Raw genomic sequence first — 18,324 nt, 5'->3', positions numbered from 1 at the left:
ACAGCAGGGTAATTGCTTGTTTAGAAAAACAAACAAAAAAAATGCAAAAGTATTGATTATTTGTAATCACTTACCAAAAAGAAATCTGAGAAATAGTGAAAAATAGTAAAATTTAGCTGATGATTAAATATTATGGAATTAATGCATCATGATTTTCTCTAGTGGTATATTATTTTATACAGTTTTCCTACTGGCATTCTTTCCTTCCATTAAAATTACATCCTTATGTGCCTGTCTTCTTTAGTAGACAAAAAGCCTCTGAAAGCTTGTGACTTGGCTTCATTCCTTTTTGTATCTAAAACACCTAACCATCCCTGAAAACATACTCAGCACTCAATAAATATTTACTGAATGAGTGAGTTCACGTGTGTAATCTCATGTCTTTTAGAAAAAACACTATGATTTATTTATTTGTACTTATATAACATTAACAGGATAACAAAAGAAAGTGAAAAGGGAATTTAATATTTATCACATATTGGCTGTGTGTCAGGCACTTTTCATACATTATCTTAGTATCATAACATTCTTAAGGGGACAGATATTACTTTCTCAGATTTTACAGATTAGCTTCAAAGAGGCTGAATATCTCCTCAAATCAAGTTAAAAGACTTAAGTTTCTGACTTTTCTGAGATTATGTCTGAGTCATTTTCCCACCATAAATTTGCATCCAACTGCTTTGCCTTAGCATTGTTAGGGTTTTGTTGTAAATACAAATCAGATCTGTGAGCAAAACAGAGAGATAAACAGTAATATCATACTTCTTTTCATTATATATTGATCTTTCTTTTTGAAAATTAAGACCTCTTCCCTTTTTTTCCTTTACTTTTTATTATAAAATAAAACAAATGCAGAAAACTAGAGAAAACAGTGATTTATCATGAACCAAACAACCTTGAAATCACCACCCAGGACAAGAAATAGAACTTGGCCACCCACCCAAGAAGCCCATCCACATGTATAGTCCCAATCACAGCCCCCTCCCACCCTCCAAAATAACAGCTCTGCTGCCTTTCATAGTAGTTGCTTCCCTAAATTTTTCTATAGTTTCATCACAATTGTGCATCCCTAGATTGTATAGTTTGCTCTGTCCAAATCTCCATTTTCAGAACGTCTCTTAATTTACAAATTATCCTTCATCCCATTCTTTTCCTTACTATTTATCTGTGAAAGAGCCTGGGTGGCAGGCCTGACAGTTCTCCAACACTGGATTTTGCTGATTACACGCTCCAGGTGCAAGTTAATCGTATTCCTCCACCCTCTGTATTTGAATACCTATGGATGCCAACATCTAGATGCATTCATTGAATAGGGGTGGTAAAATCGTTATTTTCTAATTGTATCATTATCTTTTCATGTATTAGCTTTGATAATTTTATAAGGACACTCTTTTCCTCCTCTACTATTTGGTTATACATTGGTTCAGATAATATAGGAAAAGCAGGGTAAGTGTTTGATTCTTTCCTTTTACTCACCCAGGTTTCAAGGTAATGAATTGGGTCCCTATGAGCTTCAGTGGGTAATGATTTCTTATATTATTATGAACTTAAATTTAAACTTCTAATAAGTTTGAACTCATTGAAATTCTTATGCTTTTCTGAAGCCCATCTTGGCTTTTTCAAGTTGACTCATATTTTTTAATATTACCCTGGTTCTCTTTGACAGCTTCCCTACTATCTGGTATGTTAAATTGTTCCAGGCCCTTAACATGTATTTCCTGCCGCAAACCTGGGAACAGCATTTTTCCTCTTCAAATGACTGCAGAACTCCCACTACTGGATTGTGCAAATCCCAACTCAGTTTCAGCTGCTCTTCCAGCAAATACCTGTTGGTTGTGCGGGAGGTCTACCTGTCCTCAGGTCTATCAGATGACCTTGCTTCCCATTACTTCCTTCCTCTGATGTACATGGAGGTTCACAAAACACAGGTTTTGCAGTTGTCACACGTCAGTCCCAACTACTTATCTTTTAGGTTCAGGGGACAGTTTTGCTGTAAAAGTTGTCCAATGTGTTTTTCATTTTGCTCTCTATTTGCTGTTTTTTTATGTGCAAAAACCAAACTATCAATCACTGTTCTCAGATTCAAGTTCCCTTTCCTTTTGAAAATTATGTCAACTTCAATTTTCTTGTATCAAGGTATATGATATCCTTTCCATTAACTACACAAGGACCAATTTAGTAGTGCTTACTCAGAAAATTTTTGGTTGGAATTTTTGTTCTTTGGTGAACACAGTAAAAGAAGCTACTTACCACAGAGCTAAAATTCAAAATTAATCCTCTTTCAAAACACTGACTCAATCTTTTATTTATTATACCTATAGAGACAGTGCTAATTTTCCATCTCTATACAATAGGGCTTGAAATGGAATGTGCACTGCTGTTATACCAAGCAGTGCGATTTGGCAAAAGCAAAAAAAAAAAAAAAAAAAAGATACATACAAGAAAGTAAATGTGTCATCCTTTCTTAATGTCATTACCCAGAGAGATATATTTCAACTATTTTGATGAAGACAGCATTGATTACAAAGGCAATGACATTTAAATAGTTTTTATAGGGCTGTGAAACAAGAGCCATCCCAAAAGATCCACAATATATATTCCCCTCAAATTTTTTAAACTACATAAAAACAAGCATTACAGTAAATAGAATTAATACAAGTGTGTATATATGTTATTTTAAATGGCATAAAATCTTATTTCTAAACACATGTCTCTGTATGTCAGATTAAGCTATCCACATTAAATTAAAATAGTTTCGTTGTAGGAAATATAGGGGAAAAGACCATCTGGTTGCTGGAAATTGTATATAAAAATCAAGATTAAGCATAATGTTCATAAAATTTCTTCATTCATTCATATTTATGAAGTCCTACTTTGTGCCAAGCATGCATCTAGCCCTGGGAATAAAATGGTTAAAACAATAGAAAAATCCCTGCTCCTAAATTAGGCTTAAATTATAGATGAGGGTAGCTAATCAAATGAGATAAACAAAACATTTAGTATAATAAACTGTGAGAAGTTCTATGAAGAAAAGACAGGGCAGGGATATGGAGAATAACTGATAACCAGAGGTTTAGGATAGGGTTGAAATTTTACTCAGGTTATATTTGTTTATAATTTTCTATTATTATAAAAAGTACTTATAGGAATCATCCTTGTATCCATGTATTTACATGTGTCATATTTTCTTCTGTAAAATTAGGTAGTGGCCTATACATTTTCAAGGACTTTTTCTATAGGGTCAAACTGACATTTAGAAAAGTTGCAACAATCTACAGAGTCTTTGGAGTCGTACGTTGGAAAGCTTTCCCCCATAGCAATATTATTAAATAATTCACTAATATTTTTCTAGGAACTCTGATTTAAGTTATTTTTACCTTTTATAAATCTAAACCTATTTGGATTTAATTTTGTTGTAAACTGATAACAATGCATTTTACTCAATTATTTTAGTTGGTTAATATTATCTACTGTATAACTCATCTTTTTATATATAGTTTATATTTTTGGTTTTTGTAGTCAGTGGTATTTTTTCTATTAAATATTCTCAATCACATCCGTTAACATATAGGAAAGTTACTGATACATTTTAATAAATTTTTCTTATAATAAACTCTCTTAATTAACTTTGCAGGTAATGCTATCATTTATCAGTTAGTTCAATTAGCTCTTTAAGGCAGATAAATATCTTCTGCAAAAAAATAATTTAGCCTCTTCTCACTCCAAATATATTTCTAGCTATAATTCTGTGCCTGATTATACTGACTGACCCAACAACAGAATGATCGTCTCTATTCAATCCCTGTGGATGAGGTATCCAGCCTCAAAAGTGAATTAACTTGGCTAATGGAATTCTCTCCCTCTCAAGGCAAATCTTTCTAACTACAGCTTTAATTCTTAAATGCCCAAGCAAAACTGTCTTCCTGTGTCTTCCATGCATTGTTTTTAGTATCATATTTCTGTGTAAAAATATTAGAGAGTTCAAGAAGTCTTAACTTGGGGTCTGAAAATAAATGTGCTTAAAGGGAACCACAAACCTCTTAAAATCACAAACAAAAATTTTGTGAATACATGTACTTTTCCAGGCTGAGAATCCACAGATTTCATCTGATTCTTAAAGTATTCTCTGAGCCTGGAAGCCTAAGGGTCACTAACATAAATGGATAGCCAATGAATTATTAGTATAATCAATAATTAAGTTAATAGGGTTCTGGGGTTATTTATATTATTCAATACATGTACAACCGTAACTAGCTAATTTTAGCACATATTTCTGCTATTTTATATATTTAAAAAAAATACATCGGAATCCTGGACAATATATCTGTTTCTAATCTTCATCCTAATTCACTTACGTGATTTTCCAAGACAAATACCAAATTTATTGCTCAGAACAAAGATTATTTTTAAAAATAATTATTTAAACAATGAATGACTCTTCTACAAAAAAAATAAGGAATACTCGTTCTCCCTATACATATTACTCATATAACCTTCAATATTCATTTTCTCAGCCTCTCTGTTCATGCCTCTCAAACAACCAAGATTGTATAATTTTTAATAAAGTATACTCTCTTTAAAAAATAACAATGTTAACATATTCTGCAAGGGCAATAAGTGACATCTGCTCTAAAATGATGTAAAAAAGAATTTTTTCTTAAATTATATTTCTAAATAACCATTTTTCATAGACTACTAAATTTGACAATAAATAATAAATAGGTGATGGGGATTAAGAGGTACAAACTTCCAGTTATAAAATAAATAAGTCATGGGAATGTAATATACAGCATGGGGAATATACCCAATAATACTGTAATAACTTTGTATAGTGATGATAACTAGACTAATCATGGTGATCATTTCATAATGTATAAAAATATTGGCTTACTTCGTGGTACCCCTGAAACTAATATAATATTATAAGTCAATTACACTCCAATGGAAAAAAAAATTGACCATAAAAAGGAAAATGAAAGAAATTAGCAAGTTATGAATCATCTTATTTGACTCATATATAACATTTAACTGATTTGAAATAAGATCCCAAATGGCTTATGCCATTTTCTGATGAAAATAAAGAGTAATGGGAAGGATTAATGGCAACTCAGTGTCATTAGAATTTTCCCTAAAAGCTATTTCTAAATGTTCAACACTGTAGCATTCTATACTAACTTAGAAGATAATACTGTTATATCTTGGAAATTTTGTAGATAGAAGATGTATTAGATGTTTTCCAATGCTAATTCCCTCGTGACTGAACTTATTTCACAGAGCACACACAAACACGGCCACTACACATCAGGGCTTCTGCTGCCCAGACTTCCCTGAAGATAAAAAGAAAACAGAACAGCATATAATTTACATGGCCCTGCCTTCACTGACACATTTGCTAAAGGAATTCTGAAGACTGTCAAGCGTCTACTTAGTATTCTCCTTTCTTAAATAGTTCACACTCCTTAATTCTGCTCCACTTTTACTTTCATAATTATAGCTAACACTTACATAGCATTAAGAAGCAAAGTATACTATTTCTAAGCACTACATATCTAGACACTATATATTCATAATACAAATATAAAATATGTATCTTCCCAACAACCCAATAAGATATATATATATTCTTTCCCTCATTTTATAATTAAGGAAACTGAGGCCCAGATACTAAGGTGGTGGACTGGGATTCTGACCCAAACAGGCTGGCTCCAGAATCTGTGTTCTTAAAAAAACTATATGTCACCTCAAAACATACCCATAATCTTTTTTAACAAGTAAAATAGCATTAAAGGATTATAAGATTATAAACTCCCTTCCTTTCATTCTACATGCCCACTTCTTAAACACCCTATTTTTTTCTTTTGACATTAAATTCACATTTCAAAAAGAAATTGATATATCAACTTTAAACCCTGCTAATTTCCAGTTATGGCAGATGAGGATTTAGCTTTCTTAGGATACCCAACCCTCATCTACCTTTCTCTTTCCTCCCAGAATAACTGGACCATAGTCTTTGCTTAAATCAGTCAACCTTGTTTACTTTAAAATGGCCAGGTAAGTGTTATTCACCGCTGATCCAAGCATTGTAATTTTTTTTCCCTTTTTTATACACCTTCAAATCATCCTGGAGTTGACAAAGATCTTTTGTTTATTTGTTTCTATTTAATGTACCCAATAGGTATTCATATGAAAGTCATAGATATCTTGTTCCAAAGGATCTGTGGACCACCTATTAACACTACTTTTCAACTTCTGATTATCCATTTTCTCTCCCCTGAAGGCCTTTCTCCAGAGGCCGCTGCTTTCTGTTCCCTGTCTAGACTGGTTTCCTTCAAGACCAGCTAGCTACTCAGGAGTACTCCTGGAACTTTCTTTCAAGGTTCTTCTTTGTTAGATCCCACATCCCGTCTTCTGTTTTCACGCTATTTGGTATGATTCCTTGTTTTGCTGAAGCACATCATCCAATAACTTTGTAAGAAAGGATACACGGGTGTTTAATATTAGAGTTCTTGAATTCTAATTGGCTTTATTTAACCTTCATATTATGGCAGGATATACAATTCTTTTAGATGTCACTTTCTCTCAGAATTTTGTAGACTTTGTCACACTATCATTTAGCTTACAGTATTTTCTCACTTCTTGAGAAATACTGTAAGCTTATAACTTTCTCTTAGGAAAGCTTTAGGGTTTTGCTTTGTTTTGCTTTTTTTCTGATTCAGAGATGTTCTGAGGTGTGTGATGTTCCTTCATGGGGTCTTTTCCTTTCATGGTGCTGAGTGCTCTATGACTTTCTCAGAAAAGACGTTTCACTCCGTGCTATCCGGAAAATTTTGTTTAAAATGTCTCTGTTAATTCCAAATGTCCATTTTCACACTATGTTCTCATCTTGAACCTCCTTTTATGGAGTTTGACCTTATAAATTATCCTTTATTTTGCTTATATTTTCTGTTTTCTCTTTTTCTTTTTGCCCTAATTCTGATAGATTTCCTAGACGATATGTGCCACCTTATTACATCCTGGGTATTCTTTTCATAGCATATTGTTCTTACTGTACAGATAAAATATCTTTCTGAAGATATAAATTTTAGAGTATTTTTAAACAATGTTGAGTTTCCCCTTATCCCAAATGCTTCTTTGTTCTTGGCAATTTATTTTGCTGTTTGACTTAGTTTTTCTCTTTTATGATAAAGACTTTTCTCAAAAGTCTTATAATCTTTTGCTTTTAGATCATATCAGATGATGTAATACCAAAATATACATACAGTCTCTGTGTACAAATGTGAGGCTTTTTGCAAGGTCATTAAGTAATAAATAAGAATTTTTATTGGAAGACATTGAAGTGTCTCATCTCCCATGGGAGGTATTTTTCCCCCAGTGTTCTGCCTGGGGAGAATTGACCAGGCTCAAAGCATTCTGATGTCAGGATTAAGAGTTCTAATGATGAAAAATCTGAAAGAGAAATTAAGGAAACACTCCCATTTAACATTGCAACAAAAAGAATAAAATACCTAGGAATAAACCTACCTAGGGAGACAAAAGACCTGTATGCAGAAAACTATAAGACACTGATGAAAGAAATTAAAGGTGATACAAACAGATGGAGAGATATACCATGTTCTTGGATTCGAATAATCAATATTGTGAAAATGACTATACTACCCAGAGCAATCTACAGATTCAATGCAATCCCTATCAAACTACCAATGGCATTTTTCACAGAACTAGAACAAAAAATTTCACAATTTGTATGGAAACACAAAAGACCCCGAATAGCCAAAGCAATCTTGAGAAAGAAAAACAGAGCTGGAGGAATCAGGCTCCCTGACTTCAGACTACACTACAAAGCTACAGTAATCAAGACAGTATGGTACTGGCACAAAAACAGAAATATAGATCAATGGAACAGGATAGAAAGCCCAGAGATAAACCCATGCACATATGGTCACCTTATCTTTGATAAAGGAGGCAAGAATATACAATGGAGAAAGGACACCCTCTTCAGTAAGTGGTGCTGGGAAAACTGGACAGCTACATGAAATTAGAATACTCCCTAACACCATACACAAAAATAAACTCAAAATGAATTAAAGACCTAAATATAAGGCCAGACACTATAAAACTCTTAGAGGAAAACACAGGCAGAAGACTCTATGACATAAATCACAGCAAGATCATTTTTGACCCACCTCTTAGAGCAATGGAAATAAAACCAAAAATAAACAACTGGGACCTAATGAAACTTAAAAGCTTTTCACAGCAAAGGAAACCATAAACAAGACGAAAAGACAACCCTCAGAATGGGAGAAAACATTTGCAAACAATCAACAGACAAAGGATTAATCTCCAAAATATATAAACAGCTCATGCATCTCAATATTAAAGAAACAAACAACCCAATCCAAAAATGGGCAGAAGACCTAAACAGACATTTCTCTGAAGACATACAGATGGCCAAGAAGCACATGAAAAGCTGCTCAACATCACTAATGATTAGAGAAATGCAAATCAAAACTACAATGCAATATCATCTCACACCAGTCAGAATGGTCATCATCAAGAAATCTACAAATAGGGCTTCCCTGGTGGTGCAATGGTTGAGAATCCCTGCCGATGCAGGGGACGCGGGTTCGTGCCCTGGTCCAGGAAGATCCCACATGCCGCAGAGCGGCTGGGCCCGTGAGCCATGGCCGCTGAGCCTGCGCGTCCAGAGTCTGTGCTCCTCAATGGGAGAGGCCACAGCAGTGAGAGGCCCAGGTACAGCAAAAAAAAAAAAAAAAAAAAAATCTACAAAAAATAAATGCTGGAGAGGATGTGGAGAAAAGGGACCCCTCTTGCACTGTTGGTGGGAATGTAAATTGATACAGTTACTATGGAGAACAGTATGGAGGTTCCTTAAAAAACTAAATGTAGAACTACCATATGACCCAGCAATCCCACTACTGGGCATATACCCTGAGAAAACCATAATTCAAAGAGTCATGTACCACAATGTTCATTGCAGCTCTATTTACAATAGCCAGGACATGGAAGCAACCCAAGTGTCCATCGACAGATGAATGGATAAAGAAGATGTGGCACATATATACAACGGAATATTACTCAGCCATAAAAAGAAATGAAATTGAGTTATTGGTAGTGAGGTGGATGGACCTAGAATCTGTCGTACAGAGTGAAGTAAGTCAGAAAGAGAAAAACAAATACCGTATGATAACACATGTATATGGAATCTTAAAAAAACCCAAAAAACAAAACAAAACAAAAACATTATGAAGAACCTAGGGGAAGGACAGGAATAAAGATGCAGATGTAGAGAATGGACTTGAGGACACACGGAGGGGGAAGGGTAAGCTGAGACGATGTGAGAGAGTGGCATGGACATATATACACTACCAAATGTAAAACAGATATCTAGTGGGAAGCAGCCACATAGCACAAGGAGATCAGCTCGGTGCTTTGTGACCACCTAGAGGGGTGGGATAAGGAGCGTGGGAGGGAGACGCAAGAGGGAGGAGATATGGGGATATATGTATATGTATAGCTGATTCACTTTGTTATAAAGCAGAAACTAACACACCATTGTAAAGCAATTATACTCCAATAAAGATGTTAAAAAAAAAAAGAGTTCTGTACTCACTAAGGAGACCCTTACTTAATCCTCTTAGTTTCAGCCTGGCTTTCCTGGAAACTATCTCTTAACTGCTCCCTTCATTTCCTGAATACTTCTGCAGTTCAATGGTGAAGGATTGTATAAGTAGAATAATTTCTCCATTAGCTTTCTATTTTCCAAAATGTTTTTGAGATCCCTTGTTCTCTGCTTTCTCCTCTTTCTTCTAGCTGTCTATGTATTTTTGTGGTTTTTTCACATTATTTTGGGATGGTTTCGGGAGGGAGGAAGAATAAATGATCAGGTCTAACATACTGTTTTCCCACAGGTGTGGAGAATTATTTATATCGGCAGCCTCGTTTCTTTTTAGGTAAAAGAGTTGGAGTGACAGAATCAAGATTCCAAAGAGCTGAACTCCTGGCCCAGTTCTTACTATCTATCTATGTCACCAGGTTTATGCTGCTTAACTTCCCTGCAGTTTCATTTAGTCCTCTGTATATTGTGCAGGAAAATGTAAGAGTTGGGACATGTACTTGCAGGTGGCAACAGGAGGGGATGCCAAGTATTGCTGTAAGGGAAGGAAGAGCTTTCTTTACCTGGATTTATTAATGTAAAGAAAAAATGTGGCACACTCTGGTTGGAGACAAATTTTTTGCCCACTCATTCAGTAATATTTTTTAAAAGTCTGTTGTGTCGACCCAGAAATTTCACTTCTAAGATAAATGAAAATATATCTCTGCACAAAATATATATAACAGTGTTCATACCAGCAGTATTCATAAAACCAAGAGCTAAAAATAATCCAGATATCCGTCAACTGATGAATGGATAAAATTTGGTATATCCATATCAAAACAAAGTACTGAAACATGCTGCAACACGGACGAAACTTGAAAACATTATGCTAAGGGAAAGAAGCCAATAACAAAAGGTTACATATTGTATGATTCTACTGACACGAAATTTCCAGAATATAAAAAAAATTCTATAGAGGCAGAAAGTAGATTAGTGGTTGGACAGAGATGTGAGGGGAGGAAGGGAAGGAGAAAGACAAAAGTGAGCGCTAATTGGTATGGAGTTCCTTCTTAGAGTGATAACAGTTTCTAAAACGGATTGTGGTAATGGTTGCACAACTCTGTGAACATACTAGAAAACAATCATTCCCTTTAAATGAGTGAACCGTAATGGTAGGTAAATAATATCTCAAAAAAAACTGTAAAAAAATAAAGCATCTGAGAAAGCTTAGCAGGAAAAAAAAAGTCTATTATGTGCATTTTTATGGCATTAGGAATATAAAATTGAATAATACTGATGAGGTTGTGGAGCTTGAATTCTAGTGGAGGGACATACATAAAATATAAATTCTGATGAAACAAGGGCCCAGAGAGAAAATAAAATGGGGGGTGGTGGAGGTGAAGGTGATCACAATGATTAAACTGAAACCCAGATGACAAGGAGAAACTAGCTATGATGCAGAATGACAAAAAGTGAAAGGAGAATTTCAGGCAGTGGGGTTAAATGTCACATCAAACTCTGTGGCAGGAGAGAACTTCAGCTGGTTCTAGGAGCTGAAAATTTACCCTGGTGGCTGACAACAGGGAGGAAGTGAATGGTGTGTGATGAGGTTGCCCAGATAGGTTGAAATTATGCAAGGTCCTCTAGCTCATGTAAGGTTTGTCAAGTGTATTCAAGAGTAATGGGAAGGCCTCAAAGGACTGTAAGCAGCGCAATAACATCATTAGACACTGGATAACAGGACATGACATAAGATCACTCTTCCCACTCTATGTACTCTATGACGAATAGAATGGAAGGCAATTTTGACTTTCCATCCTAAAGCTGCCTGTGAATATCTAAACAGGAACATCAGCACTGGTGAACCCACGTCACTTATAATTTTAAGAAGTGTCTCAATTGATAGCAGTATTAATTGGTAAAACCAACAGGTACAGGATATAACGAAGAAAAGTCATGCACAAAGATGTTTGCTGCAGCACTGTTTACAATATTGAAATACTGGAAACCTGAACATATAAAATTTGTAAACAGTTGCTAACTCTATGTGTATGTAATTAGCCTTACTTCTTTAGAGTTATAAATAACATCTTGAAAATAAAAACAGGTCTATGTAAATAAGATTGTTAAATTGTAAACCTGAGGCATGCATAACTTTGCTACCTTGCTTTAACTAAGTGGTCAGTTATTAGGTGAAACGGTTGAAGAATATTACGAGGAAATTAATGAATAAACTTGAAAAGGGTCACAAAATCAATTTTTTTTTTTGTTTGTTTGTTTTTTTTTTGCGGTACGCGGGCGTCTCACTGCTGTGGCCTCTCCCGTTGCGGAGCACAGTCTCTGGACGCGCAGGCTCAGAGGCCATGGCTCACGGGCCCAGCCGCTCCGCGGCATGTGGGATCTTCCTGGACCAGGGCACGAATTCATGTCCCCTGCGTCGGCAGGCGGACTCTCAACCACTGCGCCAGCAGGGAGCCCCACAAAATCAATTTTTATCACTCAAACTTGGGTGATGTGTGTCAGATAAATGAGCATTTATCAGATGTCCGTTGTATACAGATGTCCCTTGAACAGTTTCTCTCTCTCTCTCACACGCGCGCACACACACACACACACACACACACACACAGAATTAATAGAGCCATGAGGTTTATTTTGCAAAAACAGAAAAGTCCAGGATGAATCAGGAAGCACTGCCATTTTCCCCTGATTTTTTTTTGGGGGGGTGGGAAATGCATACTTTTTCTTTATTACCACTATCTCTCGTCCTAAAATATATGGTGTCAGCCTAATTCATAGTTTGCTACTTCTTTGCCCAAAATGATAAAATGAGAATTCGTCACAGACCCTGAACGTGTTCAATACTCTTCCTGCAGTGCTGACGGTCTGCCATAATTTGTATGATACCTACAAGAAACTCTATTGGAAAGTCTTCATCCTAAACCCAATTTTTGTCTCCAAGTAAGGGAGTGAATTATCTGCTAAACATAAGAATTACACTCAGGAGAGCAAAATGCTCACATCAGGATCACAGATATATTTTGCTTGCCTCATACTCACTTGGGGACACAGGTTCATTGAGTGGAATAATGCAGAATTACAAATACTATTTAAATTGTTTTCTGGTGCTGGTGTTATTTTGATTTCTGGTTTTCGATCAAGCAGATATAGTTTAACTAGATTCTGTTAAATGACCCTATGATAACAATGGTAAGTAATATATGGTTCCAATGCATTTGAAACTCTTTCATTATTATTCACCATGCAAGTTCATAAATACAAGCCCACGTAATTAAATATGAATTGGTAAAAGTGCTTCTACCCAATGACTCAATTTACACCATGTCCCCAAAAGTAGGTTTAAAGGCAAAGTTTCTCAGAAAAAAATGGAAAATATCTTGTAATATTTTAATAGTATGATCACTATATCTATTAACTGCAATTAAATAATGAAATATTTAATAAAATTTAAAGTTATATAGCTTACATGTATACTAAGTGACTGAATAAATTCATACCTCCGAATCCTTCAAATAGTTTCACTTTAATTGGGCCTAACAGTTGCTAGAGCCACTAAGAAGAACTTAATTGAATTTATAAGATATAAAAAGGTTCACCTAACAGGAAAAAAAGTAAATTCTTATGGTCAATTTTGGCTGTGTTGATATGGAAAGCAAATAAAATGAGCATTGCTGGTAGAATACAGTGTATTCAGTACAAAGATAACATAGCAGTAGGCTAATTAGTCCTTAAACCCCAGAAGGCTGAACTGTTTTCTCAGGAGAAGCTCCTAGAAACAAGCATTCTCTTCTGACTAACTGTTATATGGAGGAAGCCTCCCTTCACTAATGAACATATCAGTGATCTCTGACATCAGCACAGCTGTGGATGCAACATGAGGCAGAGACGGAAGCCCAGATATGACAGAATCTTCAGGAAGTGACTCCCATTTCTAGAGTCCTTGTGTACTTACGACACAATAAGCTTTTCATAGTTATTCACACTAACTGATGAAAAGCAGTGGAAGAAATAATGAGTCAAGATATAAAATCTCTTCCCTTACCAGAGGCAAGAGGTTTGCTGGCAATATATATGGAATGGGAGCATTATTTTTTTAAAAAGTACTTATGTAAGCATGATCCAACAAAATAATGTCAGAATCTCTGAAATGACAAATAATCTGTTGATAAATTCTTCTAAGGTAAATTACTCACGTAATAACAAACATCCACAAAAGTCCTTTAGCTATTCTTTCAATGTACTTGAATGATTATATCATAACTATGGATTGGTTATGAAAGCATAATGCTTGACCAGTGTCACTTTTTTATTTAATGAATGAAAAGTAAAGTTTTAGCTAATAAATGTAAAATCACTGTTAGTAATCTCAAAATCATATTTAACCTTCAAATTAAATATTTGTGTGTGTGTGTGTGTGTGTGTTGTTCACATGAAACTCAGTAAGACTGAGACCATGTCCTCACAAAAATCAGTGTAATCTTATTTTTTAAGTAACTATATTTTCCCTAGTTTGGGTGATTATATACCATGGTATAAACAAAAACATACAATTTTTTTAAACTAAATTCTCTAGCTCCCCCACCCCAGGTATTTCCAACAGTATTGATGGTATTTGACGCCTCTTTAGTCCCTGAAGGTTTTCTAACATCATCCTCCCCTGAGAAGGAAGGTAAATACAGGGCCTCTGCCCTACTTACACTGGAGGTAGGAGAAAACTACCCTCCAGACACAGCAATAGCACTCTTGGGCCCAGGCGGGTGATAGCAGCACCGAGCTAGCTCTCTGGGAGTCTCAGTGGGAGCACAGCCCTGCTGCCTGAGGGAAGGAGAAAGGAGCCTGACTTAGAAATCGATCATCCTGAGAAGGGACTAGACCACTAGCCACAGCGTTAAAGTCCTGACATGCCCTGGAGTGGCGGGCTCATGCTACACTCAGCGGTGTGGGGCTGACCAAAGAGCTGCCTGCAAAACTTCCCTGGCCCTGCAAAGGCTTAGGATAGTGAAGGAAAAAGCCCTGGGTATCTTTAATTTCTGGTATCTCCCCCATTCTCCATGGAAATGTATTCTTAAGTGTCACTTTCTCAGCCACTAAATGATTACTGAGCTTAAGTTTGGCATTTGTATGAAACATAGCAAAGCACTTCCCTTAAAGTGTCTTCATCAGGGAAGGGTCTGAGGTGAAGAGACCATGACTATAACATTTCTGTTGTGTGGGTGATTACTCCCATATGGCTTTTCCTTTAGGAAAAAAAAAATACTGCCAGAATTGTCTTGCTTATTTTTGCTTTTTTCATTACGTTATCCTGACATGTTATAGATTTTGAGAAATCTTATATTGGTATTGAGATCATGTAAAGATATCAATGAAATAATAATAAGACTTAAACATATGCAAGCAAGTATTTATATTTCCTCCTTAGTTTGTCATTTTAGAAAACCTGTGTATATAGTACTTGTGAGATTTTAAATCTATGTTTTTCAGATTCCTTCCAGTTTAAAACCTAAATCATAGTAGCTGTTTAATTTATGTCTATCATTTCCTTTTTCCAATTATGCAAGGGAAAATCAAATATTCCAAACTGTTCCACAGCAGAGTTTGTTTAGGGTATTAGTGCACTCTTTAATCATCTCTCATTTCTTTAAAATGCATGATAAAATTGAACCATCAACTGATTTCAATTTCTTCCTCTGTTTAGTAACAATTTTTTTGTTTTAAAGAGATATTTTGTCTCATATGATTCATTTGGGAAAATGTGGAGAATCTTTAATTTCATGAATTGCATTCATTCAAAAGATTTTGGCACAGTATGCTGATTCCTGAAAGGTGGCCCCATGGTTTTTATGTAGTAACTGATGAAAGTTTAATTATTTGATATAGTCTACCATTTTGAAAAAGTGTAGTCTCTTTTCACACTGTTCAAGATATAAAAGTATCATAAGTAACCATTTAATTGAGTGTGAAATTAAATAAACAAAGTTTAGCATTTTATTTGCATGTAAATATTGAACTACATATATTTCTGGAAAGCTATGCTTACTTTTCTTATTAAGACTGAAGGCTGTTTCCATGTAAAGTTTTTTCATGAAAAAATTATAATATGGGTTGCAATATATTTCCATTGAAGACTGAGGTACAGATAGTATTCTACATTTTATTTCAACCTTTAAAATTCTAAAGAACATGAAAATCTTATATACCTTAGAAGAGGGTCATTCATAAGTTTGTTTCTATAAGTATCTCCCTAATGGAGGAAATATGTTTGATTATTAGTAGATCCTTTTTATATGAACATTTTTTTCTGTCAAACTCTTAATTTTCCATAGACTATAAATGTTGTTAGGTTTTATAAGTCCTCCTTTGGACTTTGCTATGTGGTGTTGCAAGTAAGAACCTTACACATTCCACAATTCCTAAAATCCATTCACCCTATTTATAAATAATAGTGGCTACTTATTTCTGAGAATATATGTTGTGTATATATATCTCAGAGAAGGTGAAGACAGTTGCTCCAAAGCTTTGTGTGGCAGGAGTATGGGTTTTCCATAGCTAATGTCATTCAGAACCGTGGACAGCTCCCATTAAGGCGTGGAGTTGAAGGCAATGTCCCTTAGCTTCTAAACATAACTCAAAGTAATGCTGCTTTTTATTGCTACATTCGTTGGCTGTTTAACAGCCGCCTATTAAAACTTCTTAGTTTGTGCACACACTCTTTTTCTTCTTTTTCCTTTCCGAACGATTTCAGCAATAAATGGATAGATAGATGTCACCCAGAGTTTTAATTTTGGGGTTTTTTGGGGTTTTTTAAAAAAATTAAAAGCCCAGCCTTCTTCCGGCGCTAATATAACGTGACAGCAGGGTGTTCGCGCACTAATAAGAGGATCTACTTCACGACCTTCATTTGATAATCTCTAAACATGCTTATAACCGAATGAATACTTGGGCGACAAATAAGATCAGGAAATGTCTTAATTTTAATTCGCCGAAGCAGAGTTTCCTTGACAGCTGACAGCTCTCCTGCCCTTGTTCCCGAGTTGGGAAACGGGAAAGAAATTTCTGAAATAGACTAGTAGCCAAGGTCAAGAAAGGGTGTCCCTCTGTTTCAGGAAGGGGGCTCTGGAAACGCCCCCTGTCTCCGTTTCGGGAACTCGAGGCTTCCTGTCACGCTCCTGCCCCACCTGGCAGCGCCAGCTCCACTGATATCTCAAGTCAGGGACTCTCCAAGCGCAAATTACCCTTCCTTAGCCTGCCAGCCACTATCTTGAAGCAAGGCACAGAGGATACCCAGCGACTATAAGCGGATGAGAAACAGACTAATAAACACTCCTCACAGGCGAGAGAGGCTGGACCGGCTGGGACCTGTGAGTCACTGTCTCCGGTCGCCCCTTCCTCTCCTCAAACCCAGGGGCGCCTTCTTCCCCTCTGGGAGGGACCCACTTCTTGGGGGAGTAGCGCGAGGGAGGGTGGCACCCCCAAGACGACTTTCTGGCCACTTTCTTATACTCTCATCTCCGAAGGGAAAGTTTCCCTGCACAACTTAGCATCCTCCCATCCGGGGGTCACCGTGGCCTTCTTCCCCGACCTGGCCCCAAAGTTCCCGAGGCAAAGCAGGAGAACCTTCCCGGGGTGCCCGGGCAACAGGAACACATCAGACAACCTCCTCCTGGGTGGAAACTAGTTGTGGAAGAGTCGAGCCTGTCGCCCGAGTGCAAGCCTCCGGCGGCGCTGCCCGCCGCCCGCCCGGCACCCCCTCCCCGCGAGTCCCCGTGCGCCCCCTCCCAAGAGCGGGGAAGCGCGTTTGAGGGCGCGCCCGGAAGGGAGGGTGGGGCGGCGACAGGGAGTCCTCACCTGAAATCGCTGTAAGGGTGGATAATCCAGAAGCCTGCAGTTTTAACCCTTTCCTGCTCCTTCTCCACCGCCTTCTGGCTCCCAAACATGCGGAGGGAGAATTTGTTGACCCCGGGCTGCAGCATGGAGGTGAACTGCCGCTGCATGAAGCCGTACTGCCGCCGGGGCCCCTCGGCGTCCTCGAAGCCCCCGGCCGGCTCCTCGCCGCCGCCGCCGCCGCCGTCCACCTTGAAGCACACGGAATTGCCCTGCTCCTTCCCGCCGGCCCCGCTGCCCCCCGGCGGGGTGCCCAGGCGCTTCTCGGCCGCGGCAGGCCCCGCGCCCGTCGCGGGCGCCTTGGTGGGAAAGACGCTGTTGCCATCGTCCCGGCTGTTGGACGACGAGTTGGGCTTGCCGCCTCCTTCCATGCCCGGGGGACGCGGCCGGCGACGGCACGGGCTCCAGACTCGCCGGCCGCCCGGCGCCGGGGACACGAAGCGGAGGGGGCAGGGGCCCGATCCGGCGGCCGCCGAGCCCGGCTGCCCGTCGCGGCGGCGGCGGCGGCGGCGGCGGCTTCTGCTTCCCGCCCGCGCCGCTGCTCGCTGCGCGCCTGGCTCCCGCCGCCGCCGCTGCCCTCAGTGGCTGCGCTCCCCGCTCCGGCGCGCCTGGTGCTGAGGCTGAGGCTGCCCGAGCGAGGCGAGGCTCCGCTCAGCCCTCGCGCGCCAGCGCCTCCCGGCGGCTGCCCTCTGCTGGCCGGAAAGGGAGTCTCCCCGCCCGCACGCCGCACGCTCTCCCTCCACTCTTGCTCCACTTCTGCCCAGCGTGACATTGAACTCAGGAGCCCTCGAGACATTTATTCGCAC

General features: G+C 38.1%; 1 protein-coding gene across 1 annotated transcript in view; it reads right to left on the bottom strand.

The window, feature by feature from the left end:
• HCN1 (hyperpolarization activated cyclic nucleotide gated potassium channel 1) overlaps window positions 1–17,889 on the bottom strand; it is a gene marked incomplete at both ends in the record, with an annotated part of 391,087 nt that extends 373,198 nt beyond the window's left edge. Inside the window, one exon of the mRNA XM_082623177.1 lies at window positions 17,483–17,889. Coding sequence (XP_082479303.1) covers window positions 17,483–17,889 — 407 coding nt within the window. The remainder of the gene's footprint in view (window positions 1–17,482) is intronic.
• Between the last annotated feature and the right edge of the window lie 435 nt (window positions 17,890–18,324).

Source organism: Mesoplodon mirus (assembly GCF_964341445.2).
Source record: "Mesoplodon mirus genome assembly, chromosome: 5".
Taxonomy (NCBI): Eukaryota; Metazoa; Chordata; class Mammalia; order Artiodactyla; family Ziphiidae; genus Mesoplodon; species Mesoplodon mirus.
Note: the sequence above shows the minus strand (reverse complement) of the source record. Positions and strands in the feature narration are given on the sequence as shown.